At 39.8% G+C, this 20,339-nt stretch overlaps 2 protein-coding genes across 2 annotated transcripts in view; both read left to right on the top strand.

Annotated features, from left to right (window-relative positions):
• The window catches only part of TNFRSF11A (TNF receptor superfamily member 11a), a 125,712-nt gene that overhangs the window by 68,726 nt on the left and 36,647 nt on the right, over positions 1–20,339 (top strand). Inside the window, exon 4 of the mRNA XM_069100246.1 lies at positions 5,165–5,308. Coding sequence (XP_068956347.1) covers positions 5,165–5,308 — 144 coding nt within the window. The remainder of the gene's footprint in view (positions 1–5,164; positions 5,309–20,339) is intronic.
• Positions 13,980–15,497, top strand: LOC138170214 (HAUS augmin-like complex subunit 7). Its single transcript, XM_069099534.1, has one exon. It carries the CDS (start codon positions 14,025–14,027, stop codon positions 15,201–15,203), a length of 1,179 nt encoding a protein of 392 aa, XP_068955635.1. The 5' UTR covers positions 13,980–14,024; the 3' UTR covers positions 15,204–15,497.

The following is a 20,339-nucleotide window of genomic DNA, read 5'->3' as shown; positions in this document are numbered from 1 at the left end:
TGTTTCCTTCCCTCCTTTATTAATTTCCTCTCTTCCTTATCTCTTTTCTTCCCTTCTTTCTTCTTTCCCTCTTCCCTTTACTTCTTTTCTTTTTTCTTCATTCCCTCTTCCCTTCCTTCTTTTCTCCTTTCCCTTTCCTTCCTTTCTCCCTCCCTTCCCTTTTTCCTTCCCTTCTTTCTCCCTTCCTACTTCCCTTTAACTTCTTCCTTTTTCTTTCTTCCCTTCCTTCCTTCTTTACTCCTCCCTTCCCTTCCTCTCCTTATGTTCCTTCCCTTCCTTTCCTCCCTCCCTTCTTTCCTTCCTCTAAAAATCTAATGAGAACTGGGAAAACAGCGTTAATACTTCAGAGAGGGATAAGAAAGGATCATTAAGGATATTATATGTGTGTTTATATCTATATAAATATATTATGTTTTATATGACATAACATGATAGAGCATGACAATATATAATATGATATGATACATGATATGATGTGATATATGATATGATAGGATACGATGTTCTATGATATGATATGGTGTGGTATGATATGATATGATATGATATGATGTTCCAAAAGTCTTAATGCAGTTTTAAGTTCTTAAAGATACTAAACACATGCTGAGCTCTTTAGGATACCCCGTGTATACTTCAGAAAAGGCTGGCTTACTTCCAGTCTATGAGTGTGAAATTCAAAAGCACTCCACATCCAAGCCCCAAGTGTTTTATCAGTATCTGAGGAATAAGTCGGGACCCTTACAAAAAAGTCACGGATTCACTTTGATGTCAATAGTAGCAGCAGGGCTGAACCAGATACTACAATGTGGGAGGAGGGAAAAAATGGGAATTTCCCCAAAGCTCTAGAATGGCCCCAGGCCATGAATGGAAACAGGGATTCCCCTGCCACACCAAACATAACTTCAAGAGTGTGACAGTGGGCCCAGGCTTCTCTTTGCAACTAAAATTAAGACTCTGGGAACTTAAGCTATAAAAGTCATGTGGCTTTCATTGGGAGTGTAAGGCAGGCAAGCCTCTTTCAGGCGAGATCCCAACACTGAGAGATGGAATAGACCTTAGAGAGGAAGAGAAGAGAATAAGCATTTATATAGTTCCTACCACATGCCAGACCTGTGCTAAGTGCTTTTATAAATATTATATTATTTGATCCTCACAACAGCCCTGATATAGGTGCTATTATCACCCCCATTTTACAGATGGGACACTGAGAGAAACAGAGGTTAAATGACTTGCCCAGGGTCAGTCACACAGTTAGTGTCTGAGGCCAGATATAAACTCAGATCTTCCTGACTCCAAGCCCAGCACTCTGTGCATTGTGGCACCACCTAGTTGCCTCATGTCACTGAGTCCACCCCTCTTATTTTATTGACAAGCTGTTCTTGTTTATCCTTCATTTTCAAAGAGGACCAATGATATCATGGGGTGATGTCTAAATAAACTGTGACCAGGAGAGATTAAGTGACTTACAAGAAAATAGTAGAATCAGAGCCATGATTTGAAGTCAAGTTCTCAGATTCCAAAGCCAGTGTTTTTTTCCCACTGAACCACATGGCCTTTGGCTTTCTCTCAAGAAATAATTTTACTTGCAGTATTTGTCTCCAAATCTAAACTCTGCCAGGCTGGAAGTTGTTTCATTTTTGGCCTTTCTCTGTTGCCTTGCACATAAGTACTTAATCAATATTTATTGAATTATTGAATTGTCTTATGTCCTTTACATAAATACCAAGGCTATATACCCATGAAGCTTACTACAGCAAAATTCCATTTACTCAGAATATAAAGTAAAAAAAAATCCAATGACCAGATTTCTAAAAAACATTTTACACTGTGATTTGATGAAACAGAGCCAACGTAAAATAGATGTCAGGAATTTAGGCCAAAAAAGTGTTAACAAGTCTATGTCATAATGTCAGTAAAGCTTTAGCTCCATGTGGTTTAAGATCAACAGATCTTAAGTCAGAGGACTGGGTTCCTATCTCAGCTCTGCTCCTTACTGCCCTTGGGCAAATCATTGAGGGCAACTAAATTTTGGGTCAAATCATCTAAGCCTCAGTTTCCTCATCTGCAAAATGATGGATTAGACCAGATGATCTCCCTAGCCCCTTCCAGCTCTAATTCTCTAATGCTGCCACATTTTATAGGTACACAACTAAGGCAATGATTAATAATGATCAGAACATCTCAGCCTAAGGCAGTTGCATGATCCTGAAGCCCCAATGCATTTTTCCAGTTTATTTTGAATGTTAAATATAGTTCTTATTTTCAATTCCAGAAACATATTGAGTACATACTACATGCAAGATATTAAGGATACAGATACAAATACAAAAATGAAACAATCCCTGCCTTCAAGTTTATATTAAAATTTAGTTAAAATTGGATCTGCCCATTTCCCATTAACTGAACCTTGCTACATTTTGCCAGTCCTTTTACTCTGCTCCAGCTCACTTCATATATTATTTCTCTTAGTGATTGTCTTATTGAAAACCCAACCACAGCCACCATACTTAGCCTCCCACTTCACTGTGACAGAAACTCTGATCAACTCTCCTCTTTTAATCATCACCCACTCTTTTTCCTTCCTGTAGTCATAGAAAAAGAGTTCTCCCTACTCCTCACTAAGGCTAATCCCTCCACCTGTACCTTTGATTCCATCATCTCCCACCTCTCCCATGACCTTGCTCCCAGAACCATACCTTCTTTCTCATGCATCTTTTATATCTCCTCCAGTGATTCCTTTCCATATGCCTATAAGCACCTTCATTTCATCAATCCTAAAAAAAACAAAACAGGACTCTGACTTCTCTGCTCTGTTCATTGACTGTCCCGTCCCTTTCCTCTTCTCTTCTTCACAACCACATTTCATAATTAGTTGACTTGTGATCTCACTGAAGAAGATACCATGTCCACTGTTGTAGATCATAATCCAACCCTGCCTTGTCTTCAAATGTGATTCTTGTCCACATTCTCTCCTAGATGTACCTAAGTACTTAGAAGGCTTTTCACTAAGCTTTTTGACACAGTGTCACAAATTTGTCTAGAAATACATAGTAATTAAGTATCAGAGCCAAGATTTGGAATTAGGTTCTTAGATTCCAAAATTTGCACGTAGCACATAATATCAACAGTTAAGATTTTTTTATAGTTGATCTGAAAACTCTGGGTATCTTCTGTCCCTTTTCTGCCATTCCATCACCATCACTGAAGGATTATAAGGACACACAGAACCAGGGACATTTTATAATTTTCTTTGTTCCATGGGTGTCCATGGCCAAAGAATGAATCACCTCAGAGCTGATTGCTTGTGGATTTGACCTTGTGGCCTCTCTCTTTCCTTGACTTCCAAAACACCTCTTCTTATTCTGCTACCTCTTTAATTACTTTTTCTCTGTCTCCTTTGAGAGCTCTTTGTCCTCTTTCCAAACCACCAAAATGGGTGTATTCTTTGTTTCTGTGTATCTGTGTCTACCTGACTCTCTGTCTCTCTCTCTGTGTCTCTCTCTGTCTCTCTGCCTCACACATACACACACACACACACACACACACACACACACACACACACACACCTCCCTTTTCCCTCCCTTTCTCTTATCTCTAGCCCTTGTTGAAATCTTGTTTCTTCCCATGGCATCAACCATGAAGGCTATATAGATGATAGCCAAATCTAGATTTCCACCTGACTTATCTCCAAAAATCAGGGTCCATCCCTCCATCTTCCCATTAGAAAGCTCTACGTGGATGTCCCACAGAGAATTCAAACAAACATGACCCAAACCAGGCATATCACCTTTCCCTAAATTCCAAATTCTCTTCCCTTCTTCAATATTTCTGTGAGTGGCACTACAATTTACCCAATCTCCTATTTTCTAAACCTTGGCTTTACCTTGGGCTCCTTCTTCTCCCTTACCTCTCATTCCCAATGAGTTGCCAGGTTCTCTACTTCTGATATATCTCTTACATTTGATTTTACACTGCTGCCAGACCAATTATTTTCCTAATGTATGTTAGGTCATTCCTACTCAATACTTCAATGACCCCTTTCTGTCTATCAAGTCAAGTTCAATCTACTTTGCTTGGCATTGTCTGTTACCTCACCCTGTTTCTCCAGCCTTATTTCATTTGTTCCCTTTGATATCCTCTTTGTTCTCCACAGCCAAACTAGACTTCTAACTACACACCCCACCCTGAACTCCCAACTCTGTGCTTTTACTCATCATATTCTCTGACCTGAATGTCTTCCCTTGTGATCCCCATCCCTTCATCACCTATTGAATCTCTCCTTAAAAGTTCGACTCAAATGCCACTCCCTTTCCTTATTAATAAAGACTTTCCCCCACTCAGACTTCACCTAGTACTTTGTACCTTCTTTATACTCTTACCATGTTCTGTTTTCCATTCCAATTGTATATGCATCATATCGCCCATTTGGACTGTAAGTGCCATGGAGGGTGAGGATCACATATTACCTAAAATTATTATCTCTTCACTTGCCTAGAATACTGTACTGCTCATAGTAAACACTAACTCAATGTCTGTTGAATTGAATTGCAATGTATTGTAGTGGAAAGACCACAGCATTCTTGGACTGAAGAAATCGAAGTTTGAATTCCAGCTCTTCCGCTTACTAGCTGTGTGTCCCTGAACTAGTCATTTAATATTTCTAGGCTTCAGTTCCTTCATCTGTAAAATCGGAACCGTAATGCTCTCCTTTTCTTATTTTTCAAATTGTAAGAAAAGCATTCTGCAAGACCCTGAAGTGTTATATAAATACGAGGTGGTGGTGGTAGTAGGAGCTGCAGCAGCAGCAGTGATAGCAGTGGTAGTAGTAGTAGTGGGAGTAGAAGTAGTCATAGTAGCAGCGGCAGTAGAGTCATAATAGTAACAATGTTGTTTAAAAACTCAAGCTTTTAAACTTGGGGAAAACATTTCTGGAGACTTTAACACAGAAAGTGAAGAGATTTTGAGTGTCTTAAATACAAATATATTGAATCCTGAAGGATTCCAGCATGTATCCCATCTTCTCATAGGGACTAGGGCAGCCTGCTTTGTTTTGACGATTTCATTTTGGGATTTGTAGTAATAGTAACAATGCAAGAAGAATCCCCTCTCCCCTCTGCAAAGGTTTGAGTGAGATCAGGCCTTTACATCTTTTTCTCCCTCTCAGGAAAAGGTCTGAAAGTAGTCCATCCTGGCAATCAAACCTTCCCACGGCAGTGTGCTTGTACCTCTGGGTACCACTGGAGTGACGACTTTGACAGCTGTCAACGCAATGAAAAATGTGACCCGGGTTTTGAAGCCAAAAATCCTTGTAAGATCATTTTATTTTATGGAATTGCATGTTCTAGTTTTATAACAGGAAACAATATCATCGGGGATACATTTGTGCCATGGTGGTAATGACAGTCAGAGGTAAGCAGCAGGAGCTGCAGACCCTGTCAAACGTTTTCCCTGGAGAGATGATGGAGGAGTAGATCTGAACAATGGACAGACCACAGAAGATTATTCCCCCCCCCCCCCAAGTCTAGTTAAATGAGATGAAATCCAGTTAAGTAGATGGCAATCTTTTATCTTCTTTCCAGTCTCAGTTCAAGTCTTTCCTCTTGATCCTCCCCTTTTTACTCTCCCTTCTAAATACAAATAGCTTTATATTTATATTTACTTGGTATCCATTTAGTATTTACTTGTCTGTACATATGTTGTCTTCTTCTAGTACAAGGACTGGCAAAGTACAGCCCACAGACCAAATCTTGCTTCTAACCGACTTTGTACAGCCTCTAGCTAAGAATGCTTGTTACACTTTTAAATAACGTTTTATTGTATTAAAAAATGTAAAAAAAATCATCACTGACTTGCAAGTTGTACAAAAACTGACCATGCTCTAGTCGATTATAAGCTCCTTGAGGGCAAGGACTGTTTGGCTTTTGTCTTAATATTCTCAGTGCCAAGCACATTATCAATATTTAATAGATACTTGCTGATTTGTTGAATTGAATTGAATAACCCTAAGTCTATTATATTGCCCCTTTGCTCCACACTGTAGGAATCTTTCCCTTAGCACCTCCAGCTCTATAGGAATGAAGCAGAGCTTGGCCTGCAAAAAGTAATGAGGGGCTCACAAATGGATATCTTAATTAAGCCTGTGGAAAAGATCTTTCCTCAAAACTCCCTGGATGTTTCCCCCTTACTTGTCTATGTCTGGTTCTACATTAATTCAATTCAATTCAGCAAACTTCAGGTACATGCTTTTGATGTTGAAGGTACCACACTACATAACACAAGATTTAAAGAAGGGTAACATGCATTCCAGTACTAGGTCTGGCCCTCATTAGTTAGTTGTGTTAACTGAAAATAACCAAGTAAGCTCTTCTGGACTTCTAGTGACCTGTGATCCCCCTGATGGGAATATTCTCTCCAAAGTGCAGAGAATGAGCCATTCCCATCTTTGCTCATCCTTTGCAATTGCTGTCTACATCCTCCCCAGGATCTACTCTAAGCACTGTAGACTTTCTTCTGAGACTTTTCCTTAGAGGCATCTAGGTTATGGAGGAGAGAGAGAGTGCTAGAGTTGGAGTCAGAAAGACCTGAGTTCAAATCCTGCCTCACTCATTTTCTAGGGGGATAACCCTGGACAAATCATTCAACTCAGTTTTCTTATCTATAAAATGGGGATAGTACCGGTAATAGCCCCTATCTCAATGGGTTGTTGTGAGGATGAAATGTGATAATAATTGTAAAGAGCTTAGCAAAGTGCCTGCCACTGGTAAGTACTGCATAAATGTTTTTGTTATTATTATAACATACTATGGGTGCCAGTACTGCTGATACTGTTCTGCTGTCCTTTGCTGTTATTACATGAAAGGCTCATCTAGCCCAGTCATACATATCTTTGTAATGTTTTTTTTTTGCTAAAAAACAAAAACAAAAAAACACACAACAAAAAATTTTTTGTTGATTATCTCTTATCTTTGTATCATTTTTATTTCTGAGTATATCCCTTGTGCCTATGCATCAAATATCACTTATAACAAAAGGATAAAAATAAAATAGAAAAAAGAAGTTTAGCAAAATTAACTGACACCTTAACTAAATCTGACATTATATACGTTTTACATATGTCTTCCTAAAGTACAAGTCTAACTATGTTACTCCCCTCCTCTATAAACTCCTGTGATTCCCTATTACCTCTAGAATAAAATAAAAATTCCCCTGACATTTAAAGACATCACAATCTGGGCCCATTCTCCCTTTCTGGCCTTATTACACACTACCTCCTTACACACATATCATAAGCCAATATATCAGTCTTCTTAATTTTCCTCATACATGGCACTCTTTTTCATATCTATGCCTTTGCATTGTCATTCCCTGAGATGTGCTGGAGTTAGCTTTAATCAACTCAAAAGAGTTAATTAATAAGTTTTCAGTGTGTTTTCACCTCAGAAATCAGGCTATAGTTAGGACTTGATGTATTGTTTTGTTGATTGTCTAGACTTAAGAAAATGTTTAAATTACAGATAAAACTTAAGCGTGTATATGCATAAACTTCCCCTCTCCACCCTCCAGGCCTGGTTGTTGAACGTTTTCCTGCACACCCTTGTATATCGTAGCAGGGCCTCAATAGACGGCTCAGACAATGAAGTCATTCCCAGACCGAAGGCTGGTGATTGGACACTAAAAATAATGAAGATGATAATCATAATAGCATTTACTCTCATTTTCAGATTTGTAAAGTGTTTTATATCCATTATCTCTTTGAACCTTACAAGATGCCAGCCAGTCCTGCATGTCTGAAATGTTCTCCCTCCTCACTGTTGTGTCTTAAAATTCCCAGTTTTCTTTGATGGCTCAGCTAAGGGGCTACCTTCTACATAAAACCTTTCCTGAGTCCCCCGAGCTATTAGTGCCTTCCTTCCAAAATTATCCCATAGCTGTTTTCTATATTGTATGTATACACACACATTGTTTCCCGTGGCTGAATTGTAAACTCCATTTAGGCAGGGATTATGGCACCTAATTGATCCATAACTCTCCACTTCTGCAAAGAAGGAAGGGAGGTGGATTTTCCCATCTCTTTTCTGGAGCCTAACTTAGTCACTATAGTTACACACCAGTTTTTCCTTTCAATTGACTTCAGTCGAGTTATTGTGTTTATTGGGATTTTTTTTCCTGTTTATTTCACTCTACATTGTGTTGTTATTGTGTTTGTTTGTTCTTCGTTCTCAAAGAGGACCATGACATCAAGGGAATGATGACTTGCAGTTGACTTGGATTTGAGTGAGAGAGGGCTGTGCAAAGTCACCAGCCTCACTTTCTCTTCCAGAACCATCTGGGTCCAGTAATCAGATATTCATCAGGATGACTGGAGATGACCCAGGATGCAGTGGGAGGCCCTGGCTCTTTTAGGCTCAGGCCTTTTCAGGTTTTCACTGTGAGTGAGATAACACCCATTCAGTGAATAGGCCTCTTTAAGTAGTTTCTCAAGGGATGACCCCTTTAATTAAAAAAAAAAAAATGAAACTGGGAGGGGAAGACCCTCAGGGTTCCTGGTCAAAAGAGAAACTGTTACTATTTAGTATTTACATTCACTCTGTATTTACAGAGTGAATGTAAATACATTAGGTCATATGCTTCCAATCTGGGTAAAGGCAAGTCACTTAACTTCATTGGGTCCCAGTTTCCTCATCTGTAAAATAAAGGAATTGGTCTTTGAGGTCCGTTGCAGTTCTCAGTTTGTGATTGGATGAGCCTAGGTATCTTCCCATGCTTCCCTGATTTCTACATATCCATCATTTTTATGTGGCAATGAGTAACCTTTCATTGCACTTAAGCACTATAATTTATTTAACCAACATCCCAATTAATGGGAACCTCTTTAACTTTGTTTCTAGTTTCTTGCTCCCACAAGAAGTGCTGCCATGTGTATCATGGTGCATATTTATGGCTTTTTTAAACTGCGTGTCTGGCAGTGGGATCTCTTATCTCAAAGGTTATGGACTGTTTCTGTCACTTGTCTTCCTTGAAGGTAACTTTCATTCTAGTTCATCACTGGCATATTGACCTCCACCTTGCATTTCTCCCTCACCCTTGGGCCATCTGAAGTTGTTATTTTTTTCTGATGTTTTGATGCTTGGTGATTTGCAGCTATATAGCTTTACTGGGAGTCTATTAGTATGAAAGAGATGAGTTTTCTCTCTCAGGGAGCAGGATGTATCATTGAAAGCCTTCTATATTTTCTCAACTGCTATTCAGCCCTCTTTTTTCCCTCCTATTTCCTGTTCAACCTGGGTACAATTCGAAGGTATGCTGGTAAACATTTAACAACCATCTCCTCAAAAAAAAAATAAGTCTTATATAATTTTAAGTTCAATTTACACTATTAACATTTTCTTAAGTCTAGAAATCAACAAAACAATAATAAATCCTAGATTTGTAAGTTTGTTGATTTCTGAGTTCTAAATGCTCACATTGAAAATTTAATAAAATTTAACGTTTAACCTGGTTCCAGCACAGACCTGGTACAAGTGTATGCCTACCCAACATATATATATATATATGGACTAATTTAATTCATCGTGCCTTCAACCATATATAATGATCAGAATTCATCCACTTGCTTTTTCCTGTGTGCTTTGATAGGCTAATTTCTTCTGAGTAGTCAAGATCTTTTTGAGGAAACTCTTTTGCATTCTGGGGCTTAGTGCAATCATTCATAATGCCATCCAAAAACAGGACCATCTGGAGAACCTCTCCATCTGCAGGAAACCTCTTTTCCTTACAGATCATTCTCCTTGACAATGGAGAACATATTTCGTGAGCATGTTTTCAGATTTTGGTTGCTTGATGTTGAGAAACAGAGCATTGTGGGACAAAATTCTCTCTTTACTTGCAACTCTCAAGGAATTTCAGGCAACGGTATCATATCAGAGACACTTTGCTGGAGAGGAACCTTTAAAATAGGTATTCATAACTTTTCTATATCATAGACTCTTTGGTAGCATATGGACCACTTCTTAGAATAATATTTTTAGATAATTGAAGAAAATAGTAAATTTCTGGGGCAGTTAGGTGGCACAGTGAATAGAGCACCAGCCCTGGAGTCAGGAGGACCTGAGGTCAAATCCGGTCTCAGATACTTGACACACTTACTAGCTGTGTGACTTTGGGTAAGTCATTTAACCCCAATTGCCCTCCAAAAAACAAAAAAAAATACGAAATTTCATTTAGACATTAGTGAAAATATAGATAGACACACACACATATATATATATATATATATATATATATATATATATATATATATATATATATATATGTATGTTTGTATTTTCCCATCTCAATACATGGACTCCCTGAAATCTATCCATGGAACCCTTGGGGTTTTATGGACTGCAGGTTAAGAAACCCTTCTTTAAAAGCTGTGTTTGACTCTACTAAGCCAAATGCTTTTTTTGTTGTTTGTATGATTGTAACTAACAAACAACAAAAAGAAGGAGTTTTTATCCTCTACATTTTTTAGTCAGTTGTGTTACTGTGGAAATGCAATTTGTTTTGAAGAAAATTGTCTGTGAAAGCCTGCTTATCCCTATATTAATGAGTCTCATATGTCCACTGATAGTTGCATGGACCCTTCTCATAATTACTTTTATGAAAGTAGGCCTTCCATGGAACAGGTTTATGTATCATGGAATTGGAGATTGAAAGAAAGGTCCTTAGAGGCCATATAGACCAACCCCCTCATTTTACATATAAGAGAACTGAAACCTAGAGACATTCAGCATCTTACCCAGGGTCTGACAGGACCAGTGGCAATGACAAGATTTGCATTTAGATCTTTTGATTTCAAATTCAAGTATTCTTTTCATGGCACCTTGATAGCTGATGATGTTTTCTCAGTTACCATTTGGAGATAATCATACTGTCTGTAATTTTTTTTTCTCATCTATAGATTTTCTTTCCCCTCTGAAATATTTTAAAAATTGATCCCTTGATACTTTAAAAATTGTGTTGCATTATAACAGATTTCTTGGTCCAGTCCAGTTACTATTATCAGATTCATTTTAGGTGCTGTTTCCATTTCCTCCAATTAAGGTGAAAGTCAGAGTCTAAATACTATCATTGATGCATTGTAAGAGATTGCTTTTACCAAGTCCCCATTTTTCAGAGTGAATAGCTTGTTTAAATGGATCATGGTATAGCTTTTGTAATTCCATATGGTGTCTTCTTAGCAGTCAAAGGACCTGGGTTCAAATGCTGCCTGTGATGTTATGTGACCTTAGACTAATTGCTTTACCTTCATAGGCCTTAGTTTCTTCATTTGTAAATTGGGGATTTGGAATAAATGGTCTCAAAAGTCTCTTTGTTCTAGATCTGTGACCCTGTGGTTTTAATTTGGAACTAGTTTTGATCTTTGCTCTAGGCAGTTGATCTGACTGTACACAGACAGCTGATTCTGAAATGACTCCCACATAAGAAATGAGAATCACCTGTAGGTCTGAGAATGTAAATCAAGACTCAACCAGGACAGCAATCTTTAGATATTTCAGGAAGCATTACCCCGGTTCTACCTGGTCCCAAAGGGCAGAACCAGTAAACAATGGGCAAAAGCTGTAAAGAGGCACATTTAGATGTGTAGTAAAATTCTAGTTAGCATTTCAGGTTTGCATAGTGCTTTACATACAGTATTCTCTTTTGATCTTATTTAACCTAATAAACAATTTCCTATTAGAACTGTGAAAAGTGGAATAGGCTGGCTTGGGACTGAATGGGTTCCCCTCAATAGAGCTCTTTGAACAGAACTGGACGACCATTTCGTTTTTGGAGGGGATTTCTGTTCAGAAACAGGATAGCTTGAAGTAGACAGCCCCTGAGGTCTCTTGCTTCTCTGAGATTCTATGATTCTGTGATAGTGAGAAAGTCAACACTGACTTGTGAATGAGAGACATACTCCTGAACTATATTCATACTCACTGTTATAGATAGCCCTGGAGTAGGCCCTCGGATTTTTAGACAAATGACACATTTAAAAGTTCAATATACTGTAATTTTAATTAAAATGGTACACAGAGAAATCAGAAGTATCTTTCTAAAATCTAAGACCCAGTTAGAAAGATAGGGAAAAAAAGGTGCCAGTAATCAGTTCTTTATTTTAACACTTCATTCATGAAACTAGTGATTCTTTTTATGATTTCTTTTCAAGAGTAATTTGTAGCTTTAGCACCAGATAATTGCCTGGTTGCATCATCACATAATGCTGTTGTAATTATACTAGCCTGTGATTTTTTTCCAGCAAAATTACATAGAGCTCACATGTAACATGTGCTGTTTGCAAAAACCTGTAATTAAGTCACATAATCCTAGAAATTTTCATTTTAGTGATCAAGCTTTTGAGAAATAGTACAGAAATATGTATCACTTCCTGCCCAGATGAGCCCTTGATTTATGCAGGAGAGCACAGGATTTCAAAGAGCCTTTTGTCCTCATCTTAAAGATTATAATAATTCAGCTATAAAGGGCATCCCAAAAGTCTGGATGCAGTTTTAAGCCATTAAAGTTTAATAGCTATCTAAAACTGCACTAAGACTTTTGGGACATCCATGTAGTGCTTTGAGATATGCAAATGATAACTCTGTGAGGTAGGTCATGCAGTATTGTTGCACCTATTTTATAGATGAAGAAACTAAGGCTCTGAGAAGTTGTGATTTGCCCTTGTCCATAAAACGAGAATGAATCTGTCTCCCAACTCCAAGTCCAGAAATCTTTCAGCTCTGGCAAGCTTGGCTGAGGTTAAGGGGAAGAGACTTGTCCAAGATCACACAGAGAGTAAAGAGCAGAGCCAGAATTGGAACCGAGAGCTGACTCCAAGTCTAGCTCCTTTTTTTACAATCCTGTGTCCAGGAAGATTTTTTTAAAAAGTGATGTAGAGGCAGCTAGGCAGAACAATGCATAAGAGCACAGTCCTGGAATCAAGAGGATCTGAGTTCAAATCTGGCCTAAGACACTTGCTAACTGTATGATCCTGGGCAAGTCACTTAACCCCAATAGCCTCCCCTGCCTCCCCAAAAGTGATATTTGATTGTTTATGGGGAAAAATATGTTTTACTATCCTAAAATTTGAGTGGTGATGGAGATGGCCCAATGGGAGGAAGGGAACAAGTGTTTGATTAAGTGCCTACTCCCGTGCCAGGCATGTTGCTAAGCGTTTTCCAAGACTAGGAGTTTGGAACAGCAGAAAACCGGGTACCAGGTATGTGATATACTTGGGTAAAAGAAATCAATAGCATAATTCAGTAGAATAATCAAATAGAATTAGAATAATTCAATAGAAGGGAAGCAGTATCTACTACAACTTAGGCAGGCAAGATTTGGTTCAGTCATAGATTCTTAGGATTGAACAGGACCTCAGATGTCATCTCGTCTAATTCCTACCTAAAACATGAATCCCTCCTACAATATCCTCCAAAAGTGGTTTCCTCGTCTGTAAAATGAGCTGGAGGAGGAAACAGTAAAGCAGTCCAGTATCTCTGCCAAGAAAACCCCAAAGGAGGTCACTGGGAGTTGGACATAGTTGAAAGGACTGAACAATAAGAAAAACAATTATGAGGAAATAAGTATCAATGGCTTTTTCTAGGAGTTTGGCTGTGAAGGGGAGGATAGGTATAAGACAGTGAAGAGATAAAGTCAAGTGAAGGTATTTTAAGGAGGACAGAGAGATCCGGGCATGTTTGCAGACATCAGGGGAATAACCACTGGAGACATAGAGATCATAAATTAAAGAAAGTTATCAGAGACCTCCCAGATGAGACAGGAAGGGATGAGGTAAAGGGCACTAGTAGAGGGGATATTGTTGGCAAGGAGAAAGTTCATATTTTTCTCTGAGATAAGAGAAAAGGAGTCAGAGGAAGATTTGTCGTTTAGAATTAGGGAGAAGAGTGACGTCACTGACTTTGACCAATGAAGAGCCGCGCTCTGTGAGCGCGCGCGGATATGGGCCGGGTCGGTTCTGACTCCCAGGAGCAGAAGGGACCATGGCGGAGCGTTGGGCAGGGCTCCGGGACAGCGACCGCGATCAGAAAGCGGCGCAGACAAGGAAGAGATGGTGTATGAAGGATTGGGAGATCGACGAGAACGCGACCGAGGAGGATGCCCAGCTTTCCCTGGAGGCTCTGAGGGTTCTGGAAAGACTGAAGGACGTAGACTGCCCCTTCCTTGAGGGTTTGTATATTACTGGACCGAGGACAATAAAACAGTTCCTGTGTACGCCCTCAATTTACCGTTTGCTTATTCTGGAATGGTTATTTGCAAGATTGTATCCTTCCTTTGGGGATTCATTTGCAACTGTGCTGGGCTCTGGGGCTAAAGAGAAAATAACAGAGATGACTAGACTTGGCTATGAACTGATGTTGTGTGGACCAGATGATGAGGATCTCATTAAGGGCTCTACTGGTGTAAAGGAACAGCTTTATTTCTTTAATCAGTTACTGGACGTGGTCACAAGTCTGGTTCCTGAATATGCCACTAGTTTCTTCAGTGTGGAGGCGAACTTCCACAAGTTAGTCAACGACAATAAGATGCTGCTGAAGAAAGTCTTCACTTCCCATGTCCACAAGAAGATCCTAGATCCCAAATTGAGTCCCTTGCCTCTGGACATAGAGTCCTGCCTTGGGACAAAGGAAAACCTCCATAGAATGCCAAGGGGGTTAGAGAAGACGAAGGTGGAGGAGCTTTCTGAGAAACTGACTAAGCTCACTGAAATGCTCCAGGCTCATAAAGAAGAGGTCCTCAGTCGCTGGGACAGTGCCAACAAAGTGGTTTTGCCCAACCCCACTGGGTGCCCCAATCAGTGTTCTCCCCACAGTGGGAAAACCTCCAGCCAAGTTAGTGGCACCTTGGGCTTGACTCTCTCAGATTTCAATCATCTGGTGATTGCTTTCATACACATTTTTGAGGATGAGCTTCATGAACACTATAAACACCCAGCCCCCAACATCACCCCAAGTGGTCCATTCTTTCAGAATGTATATGATACTCTGACCCTCCGCAACCAGGAGCTGAAAGCTATTAATGCAGTCATGGATGCCTCTGTGATGGTGGAGGGTATAGTGGAGCAGTCCCAATGGGAGAAAGCCTACTTGGGTGAAGACAACTACATGGTGACCCTGGTTGAAAAACTGAAAGAGTTAAAACGGAAATATGAGCTCTTCTAAGACAGTCCTTGGACACCTATTGAACGTATGGACGAAAGCTAGGTGTCCATTCCCTGGTTCCCCAACTCCTTGGGACTTGGCTGCCGCTGGTGTTTGGGAAACGAGGGGGAAGACTTTGTTCTTGAAACGAGTTTCTGTTTGCTTTTTTAAAAACCATTTTGTTTTTTGTTAATAGGAATTTGAAAAGCACCAACAAGGGACAAACAGAAAAAAGCGGATTGTATATGAAACCACAAATCTCTGTACACCTTACTTTTTAAGAAGCATATAGTAAAATCACCTTATTTTTTTTAAGCAATCGGGGTTAAGTAACTTGCTCAAGGTTACAATCACCTTATTTTCAAAGTAAAAAAAAAAGAATTAGGGAGAAGAGGGAAACTCATAATGGATGGCTTCAGTTTCTTCAGAAAATCTTTGCTATGAGGCTGTTGTAGGTGGTTTCATAAGGGGAAAAGAAGATTTTGAACAGATGCTGTGGAGAGTTTGATAGACAGCAAATCAAGGAAAGATAAAAAGATTGGCATTTTGGAGGGCCCAATTGAGAGGAGACAAAGCAAGTTTGTAGTGGACCTCATTAGTGTGGTTGTGGGACTTCCACCAGGAATATTCAGCAGCTCAAGTGTAAGAATGAAGAAAGCAAATGGTAGAAGCAATCCAAGGTTGGAGATTGGAAGGAGATGAGTGGTGATGAGACAGAGGGGCAAGGGATTCAAAGGTAGAGGACAATATAAAATTGATTTCAGTCAAGATTTCAAAAATGAGACCAGAATAGGGGTTATGACCTGGGAAAACAGGGAGAGGCAGAGTGACTGTAAGAAGTGCTGAAGGGGTTGTGAGTGGAAGAAGCTTAAGAAGTTCTAGGTCATGAAGGTAAAACACTTTTAAATGATATGAGGTCCAGACTATGAGCATCCCTCTGTGTCACTGTAGTTTGGAGTATGAAAGTGAAAACCTAAGGATTTGAAGAGGTTGATAGATTGAGAAGCAGGGGTGTTTGTGGGGACATCAACATGCCTATTGAAGACCCTAAATATAAGGGTAGGTTTGGGATTGAGAGGAAGACTGATAACCAGGTACTGATCTCCTTGAGAAAGGAAAGAGGACCTGATGACCAGTACATAAAACTGTCATAATGATCTGAATGAGGTCATATATCTAGATGGAATGGACCTAAGGTGTTAAGTGATGGTGGTAAGGAGGGGGTCAGGAGGTGGCATTGAGGATCCTGGCCCATTGTATCAGGGGATCTGGAAGAAGGTACATTCGATAGCTTCAGAATTTCTGCCTTTAGTAGACAGGGTGTCTTCTGGGGTGGGATGAGCTTGTTTCCATCATCACAAGGCTATGGAGAGCAGGTAAGAGAAAGAAAACTAAAGTAAATGATAGTTTGGTATCAGTTGATTGGGTTTTCCATAGAAATAGAAATAGAACTGGATAGAGGCATGACAGGGATAGGATTGTTGTAGATGAGGATTGAGATATGAGAAATAGTAGCTAGGAAACTAAGTTTTTGCCTAGGCAACTTTCAACTCTCAATCACAAGACTTCAGGGTAGAGGGGAGTTTGCTGGCTATAAGACAATAGATCAATTGTCACACCCTTCCCATTAGCAATGGTATTTATGCCCAGGCCTCAGCTCAGAGTTTATTTGATTATCATGCCCTGAGCAAAATGTGGAAGGGTGGGAGTGGGAGTATGGGCCAAGTCTGGTAGTAAGGGGTGGTGGCAGGAAGCCAAATGGCAAGCAGCCTGACATCTAGAGCCTTGGTGGTTATAGAGGGCTGAAGCATGGTTTATTTACTCACCCTCTCATCATAAGCAAGGTCAGTTCTGTCCCAGGCCCTAGCTTTGACATGATTTGATTTTCAAATCAATGAGAAGCCACAGGAATTTGAGACCATAGGACAGGAGGTATAATGCCTAGTAATTTGATGGTTATAAAGGACCATGATGCCATTTGTGTAAAAAAGATCTCAATACTTTAAGGTATTGAAAGATTACCTGTGGGGTGGAGTCAAGATGGCAGAGTAGAAACAGAACTTCTGTGGGGCTCTGGTTCCCATCTCCTCCAATTCATGTAAAAGGTGACTCTGAACAAACTTTGGAGCTACAGAGCTCACAAAATGACACAGAGAAACTAACCTCCCACTGAGGACAGGCCAGCAGGAAGGGGCCAGTGCAGCACTCTGGAAGCTGACCCCAGCCCCTTGGAAGCTAGAGGTTTTAACCCCAGAGCAGGCCTGACCAGCCGCGGGCTGGAGGGACTTCATATCACCAGCAGCTGTGGTGGTTTCCAGAATCATCAACCCATAGATGCTAAGGACAAAGTGAGAGGTCAGTGCAGTGTGGACTTTGGGATCCAGTAGTTTGGGAGTGCAGTCAGCCTTTATCCCCTGGAGGGAGAAGCCACTGAGGCTCTGCAGCTGTGCAGCCACTGCCACATGGCAGCTTCAGGTCCTGGCCTGCAGATTGTAGGGGGACCAAGCAACCAGTCTGAGGGGTAATCGCTCTTGCTTTAACCTGCTTGGATCTGGATTGTGGTCTAGGGTTGAGGTCCAGGGGTGTGTGACCAGCTTGCCAGAGTGTGTGGAGGCTTCAGAGAGGGCACCCATCTAATACCTTTGGCAGCTGACAAAACCGCAACATTTGGGACGAAGCTCCCCTGTCTGGTGGCAGAGTCCTACTGTGGCAAAAAGCCCAAAACTCAAGTTGAGTGGCAACATGAACAAATGAGAGAATAAAAATAAACAGAGCAACCCAATTTTGCACTCCTATTTTGGGGACAAAAAGGATCAAAGCATGGAACAGGAGGAAGACAGTGAAGTCAGAACTCCTGAACCAAAAGCTTCCAAGAAAAATATGAGCTGGTTACAGGCCATAAAGGACCTTAAGAAGGATTTTGAAAAGCAAATAAGAGAAGTGGAGGAAAAATTGGGAAGAGAAATGAGAACGATGCAAGAAAATTATGAAATGAGAGTCAACAACCTGACTGAAGAAAATAACACCTTAAAAAACAGATTAACTCAAATGGCAAAAGAGGCTCAAAAAGGCCTCTTTTGGGGAGTCAGAAGATATTAGAATTAAAATATTAGAATTAATTATTAAATATTAGAATTAAATATTAGAAAATCATCTCTAATATTTAATTATTAATGATATAATTAAATATTAGAATTTAAAAAACTAGTTCAAGGGGCGGCCAGGTGGCTCAGCAAGTAAGAGCACCGGCTCCAGTGTTGGGATGACCTGGGGATCGAGTCTGGGCTCAGATACTTAGCACCACACCCAGAAATAACTGGCCGTGTAACCTTGAGCAAGTTACTTAACCCCAATTGCTTTAAAAAAAAAAAAACAACTAGTTCATTGAAATGACTTTGAGGTTACGCTTGATATTATTTTCAGTTGCTACACATATGTGTTATTTCACAAGAAAATCATATAATTGCTCAAGCTTAAAAGGAACCTCAGACATCATTTAACACAACCTATTCCTATTGCCAACAGGGAAGCAGACCCAGACATTGAGTGACTTGCACAATAACATATAGAAATAAGTAGCAGAAGAAAATAGGAAATAATTAGCAGAGTCAGGAGTCCAGGCCATGTCTTCTGACTCCCAATCCATTGTGGATATGGGTTTAGTGAGGAGAAGAATGTTTTAAAAAGCTGAATTTGCCAGATGGTAAAAGAATCTCAAAAGCTCACTGAAGAGAATCATTCCTTCAGAATTAGATTGGAGCAAATGGAAGCTAGTGACTTCATGAGAAATCAAGATACTATTAAACAGATCCAAACAAATGAAAAAATAGAAGGCAATGTGAAATATTTCACTGGAAAAACCACTGACCTGGAAAATAGATCCAGGAGAGATAATTTAAAAATTATTGGACTACCTGCAAGCCATGATCAAAAAAAGAACCTAGAAATCATCCTCCAAGAAATTCTCAAGGAAAATTGCCCTGATGTTTTAGAACCAGAGGGCAAAATAGAGGTTGAAAGAATCCACCAATCACCTCCTGAAAAAGATCCCCAAAAGAAAACTCCTAGGAATATTATAGGCAGGTTCTGGAATTCCCAGATCAAGGAGAAAATATTACACAAGTGGCAGGAAGAAACAATTTGAATATTGTGGAAACACAATCAGGATAACACAGGATCTGACAGCTTCTACACTGAGGGATCGAAGGGCTTGGAATATGATATTCCAGAGGTCAAAGGAGCTGGGATTAAAATCAAGAATCACGTAGCCAGCAAAACTGAGCATCATGTTTCAGGGGAAAATATGGTCATTCAGTGGAATAGAGGCCTTTCAAGCATTCTTGATGAAAAAACCAGAGTTGAATAGAAAATTTGACACAGATAAGAGAAGCATGAGAAGGTAAACAGGGAAAAGAAATCATAAGGAACTTATCAAAGTTGAACTATTTACATCCCTACATGAAAAAAATGATCATTGTAGCTGATGAAACTTTTCTCAGTATGAGAATAGTTGAAGGGAATAGAAATGTGTGTGTGTGTGTCTATATTGGAGGGTATATGGGAGTATGAATACATATGTGAATGTGTGTATATATGTGTACAGCTATACATAGAGGGCACAGGACCAATTTAATAGGAAGGGATGATACTTCAAAGCTGAAATTAAGATGTGAGAGAGGAATGTAATGAGAGGAGATGGGGAGAGACAGAATGAGGTAAAATATCTCATAAATAAGAGGCAAGGGAAAATGGTTACAATGGAGGAGAAGAACAGGAAGTCCAAAAGGAATGGGTCAACCTTATTCTCATTGAATTTAACTTAGGGAAGGAATGACATACACACTAAATAGGGTATCTCACCCTCCAGGAGAGTAGGGGGGAAGGGGATGAGAGAGGGGATAATGGAAGGGAGGGCAGGCTGGGGGGGAGGGAAGTTGAAAGCACCCACTTTTGAAAAGGAATAGGATCAAAGTAGAGAATAGAACAAGTGGGATGTGGGATAGGAAGGAGGGAAATATAGTCAGTCTTTTACAACATATCCACTATGGAAATATTTTGCATAGCTACATATGTACAACCTATATTGAATTGCTTATCTTCCCATTAAGGGTGGGTGACAAGGGAGGAAGGGAATGAATCTGGAATTCAAAGCTTTAA

Source organism: Petaurus breviceps, unplaced genomic scaffold (assembly GCF_028583685.1).
Source record: "Petaurus breviceps papuanus isolate PSGF00001 unplaced genomic scaffold, PetGlider_PUasm1.0 38, whole genome shotgun sequence".
NCBI lineage: Eukaryota > Metazoa > Chordata > Mammalia > Diprotodontia > Petauridae > Petaurus > Petaurus breviceps.
This window is presented reverse-complemented; position numbering and strand designations above follow the sequence as displayed.